We start from the raw sequence: 17,211 nt of genomic DNA, 5'->3' as shown, positions 1-17,211 counted from the left end.
AAGAGATTGGTTCCCCTCCCCGAGACTGATTTCACACGTGTTGTAGGTGTTTTTTCCAGCCACATCAGTTTTAGATGTGAAATGAAAACAGCAACTCCCTAGCTAACCCTTTCCAGGTAATTTTTAACAAATGCTCTTCATCCCCTCTCTCCACCAGCAGCCCTTCCGTTCACTAACACAGGACTCCTGAGCCTCCCTGATACAGCAGCTGTTGTTGCTGGTAATTTCTGTGACCAGCCCCCATGGCTACATCCTCGCCACACTGCTTGTGCTGATGCCGCGCCTGTCTCGTCAGGCATCATCATCCCTGCCTCTGAGTACTTAGGTTTGGGATTTGGGAAAGCAACCTTTTCACAACTCAGGCTTAAACGGCAGGTCTGCTGAAGATGAATGTTCGTAGCCCAGTGGTGACAGGAGAGAACCCCAAGGAACCTCCCCGCTTCTTGAGACTTCAGCCCCATTATATGGGGCTTGCTTCCACCTCCAGGTGTTAGTACTTGGCATACCTTCTGCTTCGGTGTGATCACAAGGTTCGCTCCTGCCTAAGCACCCTGTACCCCACCTCACTCTTATCCAAGTATTTCCTATCCTCCTTCCTTAACTTGTTCCCTCCACAGAACTTATCTTCTAATATATTTTTATAAAATATCACTTATTGATTTCGTTTTTATTAGCCTCTTCCCTGGAATATAAACTCCATGACCGTTGGGATTTTGTCAGTTTCATTCATGTTGGACCCTAGAGCACCTGACACCAAGCAGATGCCTAATAAATATTTATTAAATGAATGAACAGTCCCTGGAAGTACAGCTTCTCACTGCTTCCCTACCACCCACCTAAGCCCCAGGTCCCCACAAGACTACCCACCTTCAGGCTGTAATGGATGCGGGCCCACGTTCTCATGCCACAACCCAGGCCAGGACCAAATCTGAAACACACAGCCCTTCATTTCCCCAGCGAGAGGGTGAGAATTCCTCAGATCCCCTCTCTGTTCTGATTCCCCTTCCCATGGAAGTATAGCTTCCCCTCCTCACCCAGCCACCCTGTAGCTTACCACCAAAGCCGGATTCTGCTTTCCTAGAGCGCCGTCTTCGGCCCCAAAGCCTGTTTTTTGTTTCGTTAAGCGAAGAGGAATTAGACTGAGGCGGCTCCCGTGCCGTGGAAGCCGACGTAAGTAAACCAAAATCTAAGCCCGTAAATGCCTCACGGTTACGAAATCCAAACCTAGGGGCAACCAGAGTCAACTAGGCTTCAAGCTGTAGCCAATCAGTAGTAATTGCCTTGCTTTGTTTCCACCTTTTCTCCATTAAAGTCTCCCTCGAGTGCTCGGTTTGGCGTTGCCCAATCCAAATCGATTTTTGCTCGCAAAAACTCAAAACTGTTAATATGCTTCTGGGTATTTTTTAACAGGACCCAGCTTTCATTTGCACTATGGTATTTAAAGTTGAAAATTATATAACCATGGAAAAGTTTAATTTTGACTACGTAATGAGAATGAATTTTTAAAAATTAAATTCATATTTATTTATGCATAAAAGTATTTGTAACCTTAAGGTTAACTGTGTAATTAACTGACACATCACACTTGTATAAAATGTCACAACAACCTTTTCAAAAAGATGTATTTTAATGAGGAAAGACAGAATTAGTGAAAGCTTTTTGTACATATCTTTTGAGATATTAAACATGTACTGTCAAATATATAGATATATATAAAAGTGGATACGAATACAAATTATTTTGTCATGAAGGAGCAGTGCTTTCAAAGGCTTTTTAAAAGGCCAAAAAGGTAAAGTTTCTCCTAGAAAATGACACTTGGAACTTTCCCGGTGGTCCAGTGCTTAAGACTCTGCCTTCCAATGCAGGAGGCGTGGGTTCAATCCCTGATTGGGGAACAAAGATCCCACATACCATGGGGTGTGGCCAAAAACTTAAAAAAGCAAAAGAAAATGACACTTAAGAGTTAATGGTATCAAAGTCACATTGGCTAAAGAAGGAAAACAGCAAATTTTTAAAGCTATCTTAAAGGAAACCTTACTGCAAGTATGCGATTCTTTTGAACACAACACACAAAGGAGAATAACCTCAAAGGCATTTATAACTTTCTTCTCTGGTATATTAAAGTACAAGTTTGGCTAATCACTCTTGAATTGTAAAATTTCCTGACAAACACCCCCAGACTGCACATAGCTTTTCTCCTTTAGAAGGTCATATAAAAGATATAAGCCAGCATCCAGCAGAGCTAATACCGGTCCATAACAAAAGTTTACTTTTATTTAAAACTACTAACATAAGAAAATTCCAGTTTAAAAGAAATTTCAAACCAGTACCAAGCATGAAAAAACAGCCACATGGCTGAGGTTAATTTTCTAAAGTCAAACAAACAAACAAGCTCCCCCTTTCACCCCACCAAACATCAGTGGGACAGCTGCCCCATAATGTTTGTTTGCTTTTTTCTACAAAACTCAGTTTACCACCTTCTGGAATCCCAGCCCAGGAACCAGCCTGTGAATGTAGATGGCTCATGGCCCTGTTTTATGATGACAATTGGCATCCCCTTGTCTCTTCCAGAAGGGTCTGTCTCAAGGTATATTTTGGCTAAAAAGAGTTTAAAAGACAAATAAAGTGAGTTAGTTTCAATTAAAGTAAAATAACTATAGTATGAAAAGCCTGCCAATAAAGGTAATAAATCAAATTTTCATTGCCCTAAAGTAGCCAATGCTACTCCATATGAACAATTCCTTATTGTCTTCTCTCGTCTGCCATGGAATGTGCATGAGAGTCTCATTATTGCCTGAAAAAATTCCAAATTTTATGGAATTATTCTTACAGCATAATTATTCTTTACTTTGCAATAATACAAAAACAAACAAACAAACAAAAACCAGGCCAGAAAGAACAGCATTCCTCAAAAGGAATTTATAAAAATCTAAGTTGGAGGAGCTTAAAGATGGTGGAACCGTAAGATGCAGAGATCACCTTCCTCTCCACAAATACATCAGAAATACATCTACATGGGCTTCCCTGGTGGTGCAGTGATTGAGAGTCCGCCTGCCGATGCAGGGGACGCGGGTTCGTGCCCCGGTCCGGGAGGATCCCACATGCCGCGGAGCAACTGGGCCCGTGAGCCATGGCCGCTGGGCCTGCGCGTCCGGAGCCAGTGCTCCTCAACGGGAGAGGCCGCGGCAGTGGGAGGCCCGCATACCGCCAAAAAAAAAAAAAAAAAAAAAGTAATACATCTACATGTGGAACAGCTCCTATAGAACACCTACTAAATGCTGGCAGAAGACCTCAGACGTCCCAAAAGGCAAGAAACTCCCCACGTACCTGGGTAGGGCAAAAGAAAAAAGAAAACACAAAGACAAAAGAATAGGGACAGGACCTGCACCAGTGGGAGGGAGCTGTGAAGGAGGAAATGTTCCCACACACTAGAAGCCCCTTCGCGGGTGGAGACTGCGGGTGGCGGAGGGGGAAACTTCAGAGCCGCGGAGGAGAGCGCAGCAACAGGGTGCGGAGGGCAAAGCGGAGAGATTCCCGCACAGAGGATCAGTGCCGACCAGCACTCACCAGCCCGAGAGGCTTGTCTGCTCACCCGCCGGGGCGGGCGGGGGCTGGGAGCTGAGACTCGGGCTTCGGTCGGAAGCCGGGAGAGGACTGGGGTTTGCTGCGTGAACACAGCCTGAAGGGGCTAGTGCACCACAGCTAGCCGGGAGGCAGTCCGGGAAAAGTCTGGAGCTGCCGAACAGGCAAGAAACTTTTTCTTCCCTCTTTGTTTCCTGGTGCTCGAGGAGAGGGGATTAAGCACGCTGCTTAAAGGAGCTTCAGAGACGGGCGCGAGCCGCAGCTATCAGCGCGGGACCCAGAGACGGGCATGAGACGCTAAGGCTCCTGCTGCCGCCACCAAGAAGCCTGTGTGCAAGCACAGGTCACTCTCCACACCTGCCCTCCCGGGAGCCTGTGCAGCCCGCCACTGCCAGGGTCCCGTGATCCAGGAACAACTTCCCCGGGAGAACGCACGACACGCCTCAGGCTGGTGCAACGTCATGCCAACCTCTGCCGCCGCAGGCTCGCCCCACATCCGTACCCCTCCCTCCCCCGGCCTGAGTGAACCAGAGCCCCCGAATCAGCGGCTCCTTTAACCCCGTCCTGTCTGACAGAAGAACAGACGCCCTCAGGCGACCTACACGCAGATGTGGGTTCAAATCCAAAGGTGAACCCCGGGAGCTGTGGGAACAAAGAAGAGAAAGGGAAATCTCTCCCAGCAGCCTCAGGAGCAGCGGATTAAATCTCCACAATCAACTTGATGTACCCTGCATCTGTGTAATACCTGAATGGACAGCGAATCATCCCAAATTGAGGAGGTGGACTTTGGGAGTAAAGATATATATATATATATATATTTTTTTTTCTTTTTTCCCCTTTTTCTCTTTTTGTGAGTGTGTATGATTCTGTGTGTGATTTTGTCTGTATAGCTTTGCTTTTACCATTTGTCCTAGGGTTCTGTCCATCCGTTTTTTTTTTTTTTTACTTAAAAAAATTTTTTTAATAATTATTTTTTATTTTAATAACTATTTTATTTTATCTTTTCTTTCTTTTCTTCCTTTCTTTCTTTCTCCCTCTTTCTTTTTCTTTTTCTCTCTCTCACCCTTCCTTCCTTCCTTCCTTTTCTTTCTTTCTTCCTTCCTTCCTCTTCTTTCTTTCTTCCTTCCTTCCTTTCTTCCTTCCTCCCTCCCTCCCTCCCTCCCTGCCTCTCTCTCTCTCTCTCTCTCTCTCTCTTTCTTTCTTTCTTCTTCTCCCTTTTATTCTGAGCCATCTGGATGAAAGCTCTTGGTGCTGCAGCCAGCCATCAGGGCTGTGCCTCTGAGGTGCGAGAGCCAACTTCAGGACACTGGACCACAAGAGACCTCTCAGCTCCACGTGATATCAAACGGTGAAAATCTCCCAGAGATCTCCATCTCAACGCCAAGACCCAGCTTCACTCAATGACCAACAAGCTACAGTGCTGGACACCCTATGCCAAACAACTAGCAAAACAGGAACACAACCCCATCCATTAGCAGAGAGGCTGCCTAAAATCATAATAAGGCCACAGACACCCCAAAACACACCACAAGACGTGGACCTCCCACCAGAAACACAAGATCCAGCCTCACCCACCAGAACACAGGCACCAGTCCCCTACACGAGAAAGCCTACACAACCCAGTGAACCAACCTTAGCCACTGGGGACAGACACCAAAAACAACGGGAACTACGAACCTGCAGCCTGTAAAAAGGAGACCCCAAACACAGTAAGTTAAGCAAAATGAGAAGACAGAAAGACACACAGTGGATGAAGCAGCAAGGCAAAACCCCACCTGACCTAACAAATGAAGAGGAAATAGGCAGTCTACCTGGAAAAGAATTCAGAATAATGACAGTAAAGATGATCCAAAATCTTGCAAATAGAATAGAGAAAATACAAGAAACGTTTAACAAGGACCTAGAAGAACTAAAGAGCAAACAAACAATGATGAACAAGACAATAAATGAAATTAAAAATGCTCTAGAAGGGATCAATAGCAGAATAACTGAGGCAGAAGAATGGATAAGTAACCTGGAAGATAAAAGAGTGGAAATAACTACTGCAGAACAGAATAAAGAAAAAAGAATGAAAAGAACTGAGGACAGTATCAGAGACCTCTGGGACAACATTAAACGCACCAACATTCGAATTATAGGGGTCCCAGAAGAAGAACAGAAAAAGAAAGGGACTGAGAAAATATTTGAAAACTTCCCTAATATGGGAAAGGAAATAGCTAATCAAGTCCAGGAAGCACAGACAGTTCCATACAGGATAAATACAAAGAGAAACTTGCCAAGACACATTTTAATCAAACTATCAAAAATTAATACAAAGAAAAAATATTAAAAGCAGCAAGGGAAAAACAAAAAACAACACACAAGGGAATCCCCATAAGGTTAACAGCTGATCTTTCAGCAGAAACTGCAAGCCAGAAGGCAGTGGCAGGACATATTTAAAGTGATGAAGGAGAAAAACCTACAACCATGATTACTCTACCCAGCAAGGATATCATTCAGATTTGATGGAGAAATTAAAATCTTTACAAACAAGCAAAAGCTAAGAGAATTCAGCACCACCAAACCAGCTTTACAACAAATGCTAAAGGAACTTCTCTAGGCAAGAAACACAAGAGAAGGAAAAGACCTACAATAACAAACCCGAAACAATTAAGAAAATGGTAATAGGAACATACATATCTATAACTACCTTAAATGTAAATGGATTAAATGCTCCAACCAAAAGACACAGACTGGCTGAATGGATACAAAAACAAGACCTATATATATGCTGTCTACAAGAGACCAACTTCAGACCTAGGGACACATACAGACTGAAAGTGAGGGGATGGAAAAAGTTATTCTATGCAAATGGAAATCAAAAGAAAGCTGGAGTAGCAATTCTCATATAATACAAAATAGACTTTAAAACAAAGACTATTACAAGAGACAAAGAAGGACACTACATAATGATCAAGGGATCGATCCAAGAAGAAGATATAACAATTGTATATATTTATGCACACAACATAGGAGCACCTCAATACATAAGGCAAATACTAACAGCCATAAAAGAGGATATCCACAGTAACACAATCATAGTAGGGGACTTTAACACCCCACTTTCACCAATGGACAGATCATCCAAAATGAAAATAAATAAGGAAACACAAGCTTTAAGTGATACATTAAACAAGATGGACTTAATTGATATTTTTAGGACATTCCATTCAAAAACAACAGAATACACATTCTTCTCAAGTGCTCATGGAACATTCTCCAGGATAGATCATATCCTGGGTCACAAATCAAGCCTTGGTAAATTTAAGAAAATTGAAATCATATCAAGTATCTTTTCTGACGACAACGCTATAAGACTAGATATCAATTACAGGAAAATATCTGTAAAAAATACAAACACATGGAGGCTAAACAATAAACTACTTAATAACCAAGAGATACTGAAGAAATCAAAGAGGAAATCAAAAAATACCTAGAAACAAATAACAATGAAAACATGACAACCCAAAACCTATGGGATGCAGCAAAAGCAGTTCTAAGAGGGAAGTTTATAACAATACAATCCTACCTTAAAAAATAAGAAACATCTCAAATAAACAACCTAACCTTACACCTAAAGCAATTAGAGAAAGAAGAACAAAATAAACCCAAAGTTAGCAGAAGGAAAGAAATCATAAAGATCAGATCAGAAATAAATCAAAAGGAAATGATAATTTAATTGTGATTTAAAAGATCAATGAAACTAAAAGTTGGTTCTTTGAGAAGATAAACAAAATTGATAAACCATTAGCCAGACTCATCAAGAAAAAAAGGGAGAAGACTCAAAGCAATAGAATTAGAAATGAAAAAGGAGAAGTAACAAATGACACTGCAGAAATACAAAGGATCGTGAGAGATTACTACAAGCAATTCTATGCCGATAAAATGGACAACCTGGAAGAGATGGACAAATTCTTAGAAATGCACAACCTTCCAAGACTGAACCAGGAAGAAATAGAAAATATGAACAGACCAATCACAAGCACTGAAATTGAAACTGTGATTGAAAATCTTCCAACAAACAAAAGCCCAGGACGAGATGGCTTCACAGGCAAATTCTTTCAAACATTTAAGGAAGAGCTAACACCTATCCTTCTCAAACTCTTCCAACATATAGCAGAGGGAGGAACACTCCTAAACTCATTCTACGAGGCCACCATCACCCTGATACCAAAACCAGACAAAGATGTCACAAAGAAAGAAAACTACAGGCCAATATCACTGATGAACATAGATGCAAAAATCCTCAACAAAATACTAGCAAACAGAATCCAACAGCACATTAAAAGGATCATACACCAGGATCAAGTGGGGTTTATCCCAGGAATGCAATGTGATACACCATATTAACAAATTGAAGGAGAAGAACCATATGATCATCTAAATTGATGCAGAGAAAGCTTTCAACAAAATTCAACACCCATTTATGATAAAAACCCTCCAGAAAATAGGCATAGAGGGAATTTTCCTCAACATAATAAAGCCATATATGACAAACTGACAGCAAACATTGTCCTCAATGGTGAAAAACTGAAACCATTTCCACTAAGATCAGGAACAAGACAGTGTTGCCAACTTTCACCACTATTATTCAAAATAGTTTTGGAAGTTTTAGCCACCGCAATCAGAGAAGAAAAAGAAATAAAAGGAATCCCTTGGAAAAGAAGTAAAGCTGTCACTGTCTGCAGATGACATGATACTATACATAGAGACTCCTAAAGATGCTACCAGAAAACTATGAGAGCTAATCAATGAATTTGGTAAAGTTGCAGGATACAAAATTAATGCACAGAAATCTCTTGCATTCCTATACACTAATGATGAAAATTCTGAAAGTGAAATTAAGAAAACACTGCCATTTACCACTGCAACAAGAAGAATAAAATACCTAGGAATAAACCTACCTAAGGAGACAAAAGACCTGTATGCAGAAAATTATAAGACACTGATGAAAGAAATCAAAGATGACACAAACAGATAGAGAGATATACAATGTTCTTGGATTGGTAGAATCAACATTGTGAAAATGACTCTACTACCTAAAGCAATCAACAGATTCAAAGGAATCTCTATGAAACTACCACTGGCATTTTTCACAGAACTAGAACAAAAAATTTCACAATTTGTATGGAAACACAAAAGACCCCGAATACCCAAAGCAATCTTGAGAAAGAAAAAAGGCACTGGAGGAATCAGGCTCCTGGACTTCAGATGATACTACAAAGCTACAGTAATCAAGACAGTATGGTACTGGCACAAAAACAGAAATATAGATCAATGGAACAGAATAGAAAGCCCAGAGATAAACCTACACACATATGGTCACCTTATCTTTGATAAAGGAGGCAAGAATATACAATGGAGAAAAGAGAGCCTCTTTAATAAGTGGTGCTGGGAAAACTGGACAGCTACATGTAAAAGAATGAAATTAGAACACTCCATAACACCATACACAAAAATAAATTCAATGTGGGTTAAAGACCTAAATGTAAGGACAGACACTATCAAACTCTTAGAGGAAAACTTAGGCAGAACACTATGACATACACCACAGCAAGATCCTTTTTGACCCACCTCCTAGAGAAATGGAAATAAAAACAGAAATAAACAAATGGGACCTAATGAAACTTAAAAGCTTTGGCACAGCAAAGGAAACCATAAACAAGACCAAAAGACAACCCTCCGAATGTGAGAAAATATTTGCAAATGAAGCAACTGACAAAGGATTCATCTCCAAAATTTACAAGCAGCTCATGCAGCTCAATAACAAAAAAACAAACAACCCAATCCAAAAATGGGCAGAAGACCTAAATAGACATTTCTCCAAAGAAGATATACAGGTTGCCAACAAACACATGAAAGAATGCTCAACATCATTAATCATTAGAGAAATGAAAATCAAAACTACAATGCGATATCGTCTCACACTGGCCAGAATGGCCATCATAAAAAAAATCTAGAAACAATAAATGCTGGAGAGGGTGTGGAGAAGAGGGAACACTGTTGCACTGTTGGTGGGAATGTAAATTGATATAGCCACTATGGAGGACAGTATGGAGGTTCCTTTAAAAACTACAAATAGAACTACCACACGATCCAGCAATCCCACTACTGGGCATATACCCTAAGAAAACCGTAATTCAAAAAGAGTCATGTACCAAAATGTTCATTGCAGCTCTATTTACAATAGCCAGGACATGGAAGCAACCTAAGTGTCCATCAACAGATGAATGGATAAAGAAGATGTAGCACATACATACAATGGAATATTACTCAGCCATACAAAGAAATGAAATTGAGTTATTTGTAGTGAGGTGGTTGGACCTAGAGTCTGTCATACAGAGGGAAGTAAGTCCAAAAGAGAAAAACAAATACCGTATGCTAACACATATATATGGAGTCTAAGAAAGAAAAAGGTCATGAAGAACCTAGGGGCAAGACAGGAATAAAGACACAGACCTACTAGAGAATGGACTTGAGGATATGGGGAGGGGGAAGGGTAAGCTGTGACAAAGTGAGAGAGTGGCATGGGCATATATACACTACGTAACGTAAAATAGATAGCTAGTGGGAAACAGCCGCATAGCACAGGGAGATCAGCTCAGTGCTTTGTGACCACCTAGAGGGGTGGGATAGGGATGGTGGGAGGGAGGGAGATGCAAGAGGGAAGAGATATTGGAACATGTGTATAAGTGATTCACTTTGTCATAAAGCATAAAGCAGAAACTAACACATCATTGTAAAGCAATTATACTCCAATAATGATGTTAAAAAAATATCTAAGTTATCACAGTTATGGAGGTTTTACTATTTCCATAATAAAAAAGTGTTTAAGTGAATTAGAAATTTTCAGAATAAATTGATATAATTACATCCTAAGTTAGATAACAAAAATATATTTTTCTTGTTCCTTTTCTGAAATTCTTCAGTTAAAAAAAAATTCCATTACTCTTTAGTTCTGAAGATGAAAGCTAAGATTCTTCTTGGTTTTGATATGTGGTTTTGGAGGACGTGGTGAAAAGAGAAGTCAGGAACTTGGTAACCCCTGTTCAGAATTACTGTCATAATTGCCCACGGGATCTAGCTTACCAGACTTCAGAGATTCTGATCTCTCAACTTCATTGGCATGTTTTCCAATCCAAATAAAAATCTGAAAAATGAAGCAATAATAATACACATTGTTTTGGGAGTGTAGATGTGGTGCAAGCCTTATGCAAAGTGCTTCTCATATAACCCCACTTAATCTTCACAACAACCCCAAAGTCAGGAATGTGGAGATGGAGGTGCAGAGAGTTTCAATCACTTTCCTAATGCATACACTTACTAAGAGACGCCTAAATTTATATCCAGCCAGTTTGACTCCAGATTTCACATTCTGGTATTTTATGTTTATGTAATATTTTCTAGTTATTAAGTGAGCTTTCCTGAAAACCACACATTGGCTGGTTTTTTGCACCCAACCCTGGGGTGTATAAGGCAGTCAGTATCCCCATACTATTATCCTGGGGGAACCATATGTAGCTTGTTTGTGGGCACCCCAGATTCCCTTTAGGATACCCTAACTTAGCCCTAGAGTTCTTGTGCTATGGTACTGTATGCTGTCACACTTTGGTAAAAATGCTATAATGTTTAATATTTAAATACTGATTCTTTAAAAACAGATATATGTTCTGTATGTATCCTTCTTGTCAAATGTGTAAGTTTTCTGCTTCAGTGATGAAAAATTCTCTTGAATTCTCTTATATTTAAATATCTTTAAAATCACTTGTTGGCAGAGAAATTTTGGTCAAATTAGTTTTTATTACATTCTAATGCATACTGAAAGTGCTAGAATATTTGCTTGCAGGCACAGAACAAACCATGACAGCATGGCCATGTAAATGAAAAGTATGATTGAAAAACAAATGAAATGTAGTACAGGAAATATGCTGAAGTATCCCTGATTATGGAAGCAACAGAGCTGACTACAAATGGAAAAGATTAAATTCTTCTGAATAAGGAAACATTCTTATAATTCTTAAATACACAAAGGTGTTTTATTGACATGAGGTTTTAAATTTCATATCTAGAAATAAGTGATCCATTCACTTAGGGAGAATCTGTGACTAGATCCCAAACTCAAATATGGTAATTCTAGACCAAGAAGCTAAGGTGTAATATAACTGAATGACTTAGCAAGTAAGAACCTAAAGGTAACAAGTCTCTGTGGTTGACTCTAAGACTAGGCCTAATTCAGATAAGTGTTTTATAATTGTTCTATATGATTGAGCTAACATATTTATTTTTCCCTTTCACAGGAGAAAACAACTAACAGATGTGACATATAAAATCGCCATTAATTTTCTACCAAATAAAGATATATGTTACTGTGTAGATTCAAAACTATTCTGTGTCTATTTCCTCCCCAGGGAAGGGGTCTTCTAGGACTTTTTGTCAAATTTCAAGAGAAATTCTGAATATTTTGGTCTCCCTGAGGCATTGTACCCCCCATGCATTGCAACCAACTAATGCATTTATTACTTAAATAAGTGGATGAATGAATGTATGAATAAATTAGGAACGAGTGAATTTTACAAATAAATTAAAAGTAGGGGTTTTTTGGGGGCAAAGCTATACAGCCAAATATGGTAGCCGTGGAATTATTTCCATATTAAGAAACCAACTTGCCACACTGGTTTTATTTTTTGCCAAACTGTGGAGAGTTTCTTTTAAATACAGCCTAAATCCATGGGTCCGTTTATTATTAGACTTGCTATTTCTCAAAGCAGGTTGTGTCAGGTCCCAACCATAAGTACTCTCTTGCTGTGAACAAAATACAGCTTTACCTGTTCCCAAGCATCTAGTAACATGACATCATCTTCTGCTAAATCATCCTGGGTGAACTCTCCTGGAACCTCTTCAACCTGAAATGTATAAAAAAGCTTTATGACCAAACAGTCAAGCAGTGATTTTTCTAATATACGGGATACAAACGCCTTGTATTATTTGGAGCATAGCAAAAAAAAAAGTTTGGTAGCCATTTTTTTCTTCCTTTTGGGCAGTTAAAGATTTAAATAATTGTTTATCTGTTTAATCAGTATCACAAACTCAGAGTATCTTATTTGGGGAGGACAGTGCTTAACATAATGTTGCATATGGCCTTAGAGAGATCATGTACAGTCAATCTGGCCACAGTTGTCTCTAATTCCACTTCCTTATGACAAATTGCTTCACAGATTTCTGTTGCCTTCCTAGTTCCTAAAGACATTTAAGTTTATGATCTGGGTATTAAATCGTGTTTCATCTTGTAGGTCAAGATTATTTTAATAAAATCAGTAAGTCTGGTCATTTTTATGAATCAATCATTTTCCATAAGATGATATTATAACAATATTCCATATGCAAAGCTTCATTATTTTTATTTTAAATGGATTAAATTGTGTTCTCCGTAGTTAACATTAAAGGGTAATGCGGAGGGTTAGTTTAATGCACCCATTACCGGCAGGCATGCATTAATCTAAAGTTCAAATTTTTAAAAGAATTCTGGATGAAACCTCCCCTGATCATTAGGAAGGTATGGTAGATTGGATTATGGTTTGCTCCTTCCCTCTACTGTGTGACTCTGCAGGTGAAGTTGACTGTGGCCTTGCCAGTGTCATATTAGCAAATGCGACTCAGGGGCCCTCCTGTGCTCCTGGCCTCTGTCCTGGGAAGAACAGGCATGACCCCAACCTGAAGCCCCCTGAGCATGACAATACCTGTTTGTTGTAATCTGATGACATTTTGAGATTGTTACACAAAAAACAAACAAACACTAACCACTTACAGAGGGCAAATTTGTTTATATTTTCTTTTTACAGAATAATGACCAATTACATAATGCTTAAAAAAGCAAAAACCTTAAATATCACTTACTCCATGCCTGGCACTGTTCTAATCCTTTATATGCAACAACTAATTTAATATTCACAACAACCCTATGAAGTAGGTACTAGGATTATCCCCATTTTTCAGATGAGAAAATTATAGCACAGAGAGGGGAAGTAACCAGCCTAGGGTCACACAGCCAGTAAATAATATCACAAGTAAGTGATATCAAACAGGCAGAATGATTCTAAAAGCTGTTCTTTTAACCAATAGGCTCTGCTGTCCTGTATGAATCTACATGTCTAAAGCCTGCTTTCTGATGATGAGATCAAACACTTGTTAGCAACACTCCTTTTCCCTAAAATGTGAAGGGATCAGAGTTCCAAATATCAAACAAGAAAATAAGTAGGTGTAAAGGAAAAGTATATTTCTCTTAAATATGTGAATGACAAAAAACAAAAACGAATAGATTTTTTTAAACCTAAGAACAAAGCCTAGGTGTTATCTTTGTAACATACATCTCCATTGCAAACAAACATGTTATTTACAGCATTATTAGTAGATAATACTAATAAGAAATTATAGGAGCATGTGCTGAAAAAGCCATTGTTTGGCTGCAATATCAAATCAACAGTCAAAAGAGTAAAACAACAGATTTTTCTGACAGCAAGTTTATAAAATATATGGATTTCCTGCAAAGTAGGTGAACAATTGTGGTGCCCAACCACCTAATATTTATCACAATCCACCATTTAAATCTTTAATTTTTAGGTCAAATCACATGTAAGCTTCAAGTGTGGTTCACACATGAGCAGTTTCTTCTTCAAAGCATTTTATTTCAAGCATGCAATCAATGTACCTGGGAAAATACTTAACTAAATTTTCACGTGTGTGTTGAAAAGTAAAGCTTGTATTTACCAAGACTTGGTGACCAAATCTTTAGTTCAGATTTTATAGGCAAGGAATTTGTTCTTTAAATGAAAGATTTACACAAACACTTAGTATGTCAAACAGAGAAAGCAGAATTTTTGTGATTAAACTGAGATGAGGGGCCACGGCCCAGGATACTTTAGAGACCCATAGACAATCACTCTTGTACACAAATACTTTTACTTCGAATTGCCTAAAATTCAAAGTTTGTGAATGGGACTATGACTATGACATAAAATATTACTGCTGATTTCAGTTAATTTGCAGGTGTGTATATAGCTTTCTGTGATTTTTGCCCAAGGATCATAATATTTCCATAATATTTTTTATTCCATCAACATGGTGAAACTTTTTATTCCTGTGGGAAACTGCAGTGTAAAATTTACATAGTTTGATGAGAGAAACCACGATTGTTGTGTACAGAAAGCATCAAATCATTAAATTAGCAAATCCAACCACACGCATATTCGTACCGACACGACCACATGCTGACACAGGTGCAAAGTAGCTGATATATTTAAGAGCAGCTTGATTAATACAGTACATTACAGTATTCCGAAGCTTTCACCTCCATTACGTCACTGGCTCTTAAACCAACCCTGCGTGGAGCAAAGACTGTCACCTGTGGTTTGCAGGTAAACTAAAACTGAGAATCAGGGCAGGAACGCATTAGAGCAAGACCAGAATGCTTCTCTCTCCCACGGCTGCTGGTTCTACCCCAGGGTTTCACGGGACACTTACAATGAATCTTCCAGTTTTGTTGGAGCAGACGTAAAGCCGAGGTGGATGGTCTTCAGCCTGGGTTTCTAGCAGGGGAGAGGTCTGGTAGTCTTTTTTCCCTCCAAGGGAATTCCAAAACTCCTCTGTGGAAAACACAACAAGTTACCCAGTGCATTTTCAGAAGCATATGGTTGGTACTGCTTTACCCTAACAAATAATCATATCTCACCTCAACTTCACTGTTAAGAAGTTACTTAAATGTAGCAGGAGAAGTTACTTCAATATAGTAGGTACCAACACCCACTTTTGCAACTAGTGAATGGGTTCTTAATGCCCTACAACCATTACAGAGTTCCTATCTATGACAAAAATAAATAAATTACATGATTAGCAAGTGTGCCAAATATAAGCTCTGGCTAGTGTCCTCGGCCTCACCTATACATACCTGGTTCCTCGCCTTCCTGAATCCTCGTGGTTTTACATTTGAGGACGCTTGCCACATACTCTGCTCCCTTCTCCTCCTCCTGGCTGGCCCCTTTTCCTCTCCAGATGTAGCCATTATTTTGTCGTAGTTTCAGGACAAAAACGTCATTGGAATTTAATGACTTTGCATCAACATCTACCTAGAGTATGAAGAAAAATAACACAATGATGTAAATTCATTGCTGCTCCCTCAATAAACACGTCCAAGAAGCTGCGACAGTGCCAAACCACCTACAGACTTCTGTCCTGACCCAGGATATTAATTCAGGGGGCACCAGGACACCCCTAGAGGGTTAGAAACATTAGGAGCGCATCGCACTGTGTCACTTTACCACTCACCCGCCCGAAGACAGTAGCACAAGGCTCTGAGACTAAAATAAGGCAAACTTAAGTGATACATAACAAGGATAATATTCAAAGACCGCAAGAAGGAGGGTGCGCTAAAATTGATGTTTGGAAAGAGGTTGTAACATTCACAGATAGTAAACGTCAAGCAAAGTGTTCAGTTTTTCTCTCCCCCCACTAAAGAGGTTTCTCAAATAATCAAAGGGACACAGAAAAATCATAAAACAGGGACTGGGGTCTAATACAGGCAAAGAGATAACAACATAGATTCACTAAAAGGTTCTCCAGGCTCAGATAAATATAGCTCAAATTATAAGAGACTGTTTATAGGGGGTTAAAAACACAGCACTGACATACCTCCTTCCTTTCAACTAAGAAGCTGTGGACACCGTCTGGGATGAGCCAGATGAGCACAGCTCCAGTCAGTGTGGCTGCAGAGTGAGTGAGAGGCATCTGGCTGAGACCAGACTCCAGCCTGAAGGTGAGGCTGACAGTGGAGCCTCGGGGCAGGGACAAGGCATGTACGGAGTCTCAGGCTTAGGAGTCTGAGGTCCTAGGATGGGCTTGTGCCTTTGACTGCATCTATGACCTTATCATTTTGTGTCTCTGCACTGGCCTCTGTGAGACCCTCTGTCTGACTATAGGATTGTATGACTGTGACAGTATGTATATGACTCTCTGTGGGACTATGGGACTCCATGTGAGGTGTGCTAACAGGGAGATGAAGAAGAACCAGGAAACAAGACTGTGTGATACAGCAGCCATGAGAGAGAAAGAAATCAAGAGTGTGGGGGCTTCCCTGGTGGCGCAGTGGTTGCGAGTCCGCCTGCTGATGCGGGGGACGTGGGTTCGTGCCCCGGTCCGGGAAGATCCCACATGCCGCGGAGCAGCTGGGCCCCTGAGCCATGGCCGCTGCGCCTGCGCGTCTGGATCCTGTGCTCCGCAATGGGAGAGGCCGCGGCAGTGAGAGGCCCGCCTACCGCAAAAAAAAAAAGAAATCAAGAGTGTGGTGTCCTGAGGTCAAGTGAAGAGAGTGCCTCAAGAAGAAGCTGGTGATCAGCTGTCCAAATGATGCTGTTTGACCATGTCGAGCTGCCAGAGGAAGGCATCAACCATGTGGAGAGTTGGGTTTCACCAAGTCGTCAGGACCCTATCCCCAGAGAGAGCACTAGAGGAGCAAAGAACAGCTGCTGGAAGATTTAAAGATGTGTCCCAGGTGTTGGCAACATTCAGAGAAGTGGTTATCATCCTCTTTCAGTAGGAAGG

At 40.2% G+C, this 17,211-nt stretch overlaps 1 protein-coding gene across 2 annotated transcripts in view; it reads right to left on the bottom strand.

The window, feature by feature from the left end:
- Positions 1-1,608: 1,608 nt before the first annotated feature.
- SCIN (scinderin) overlaps positions 1,609-17,211 on the bottom strand; it is a 79,626-nt gene continuing 64,023 nt past the window's right edge. For both annotated transcript variants that reach the window (XM_059074002.2, XM_059074003.2), the window contains 5 exons: positions 15,563-15,740; positions 15,139-15,260; positions 12,447-12,524; positions 10,711-10,771; positions 1,609-2,598 (listed from right to left, as the gene is read on the bottom strand). In XM_059074002.2, coding sequence (XP_058929985.1) covers positions 2,471-2,598; positions 10,711-10,771; positions 12,447-12,524; positions 15,139-15,260; positions 15,563-15,740 — 567 coding nt within the window. In that variant the 3' untranslated portion in view covers positions 1,609-2,470. The remainder of the gene's footprint in view (positions 2,599-10,710; positions 10,772-12,446; positions 12,525-15,138; positions 15,261-15,562; positions 15,741-17,211) is intronic.

Source organism: Kogia breviceps, chromosome 9, assembly GCF_026419965.1.
Source record: "Kogia breviceps isolate mKogBre1 chromosome 9, mKogBre1 haplotype 1, whole genome shotgun sequence".
Lineage (NCBI taxonomy): Eukaryota > Metazoa > Chordata > Mammalia > Artiodactyla > Physeteridae > Kogia > Kogia breviceps.
Note: the sequence above shows the minus strand (reverse complement) of the source record. Positions and strands in the feature narration are given on the sequence as shown.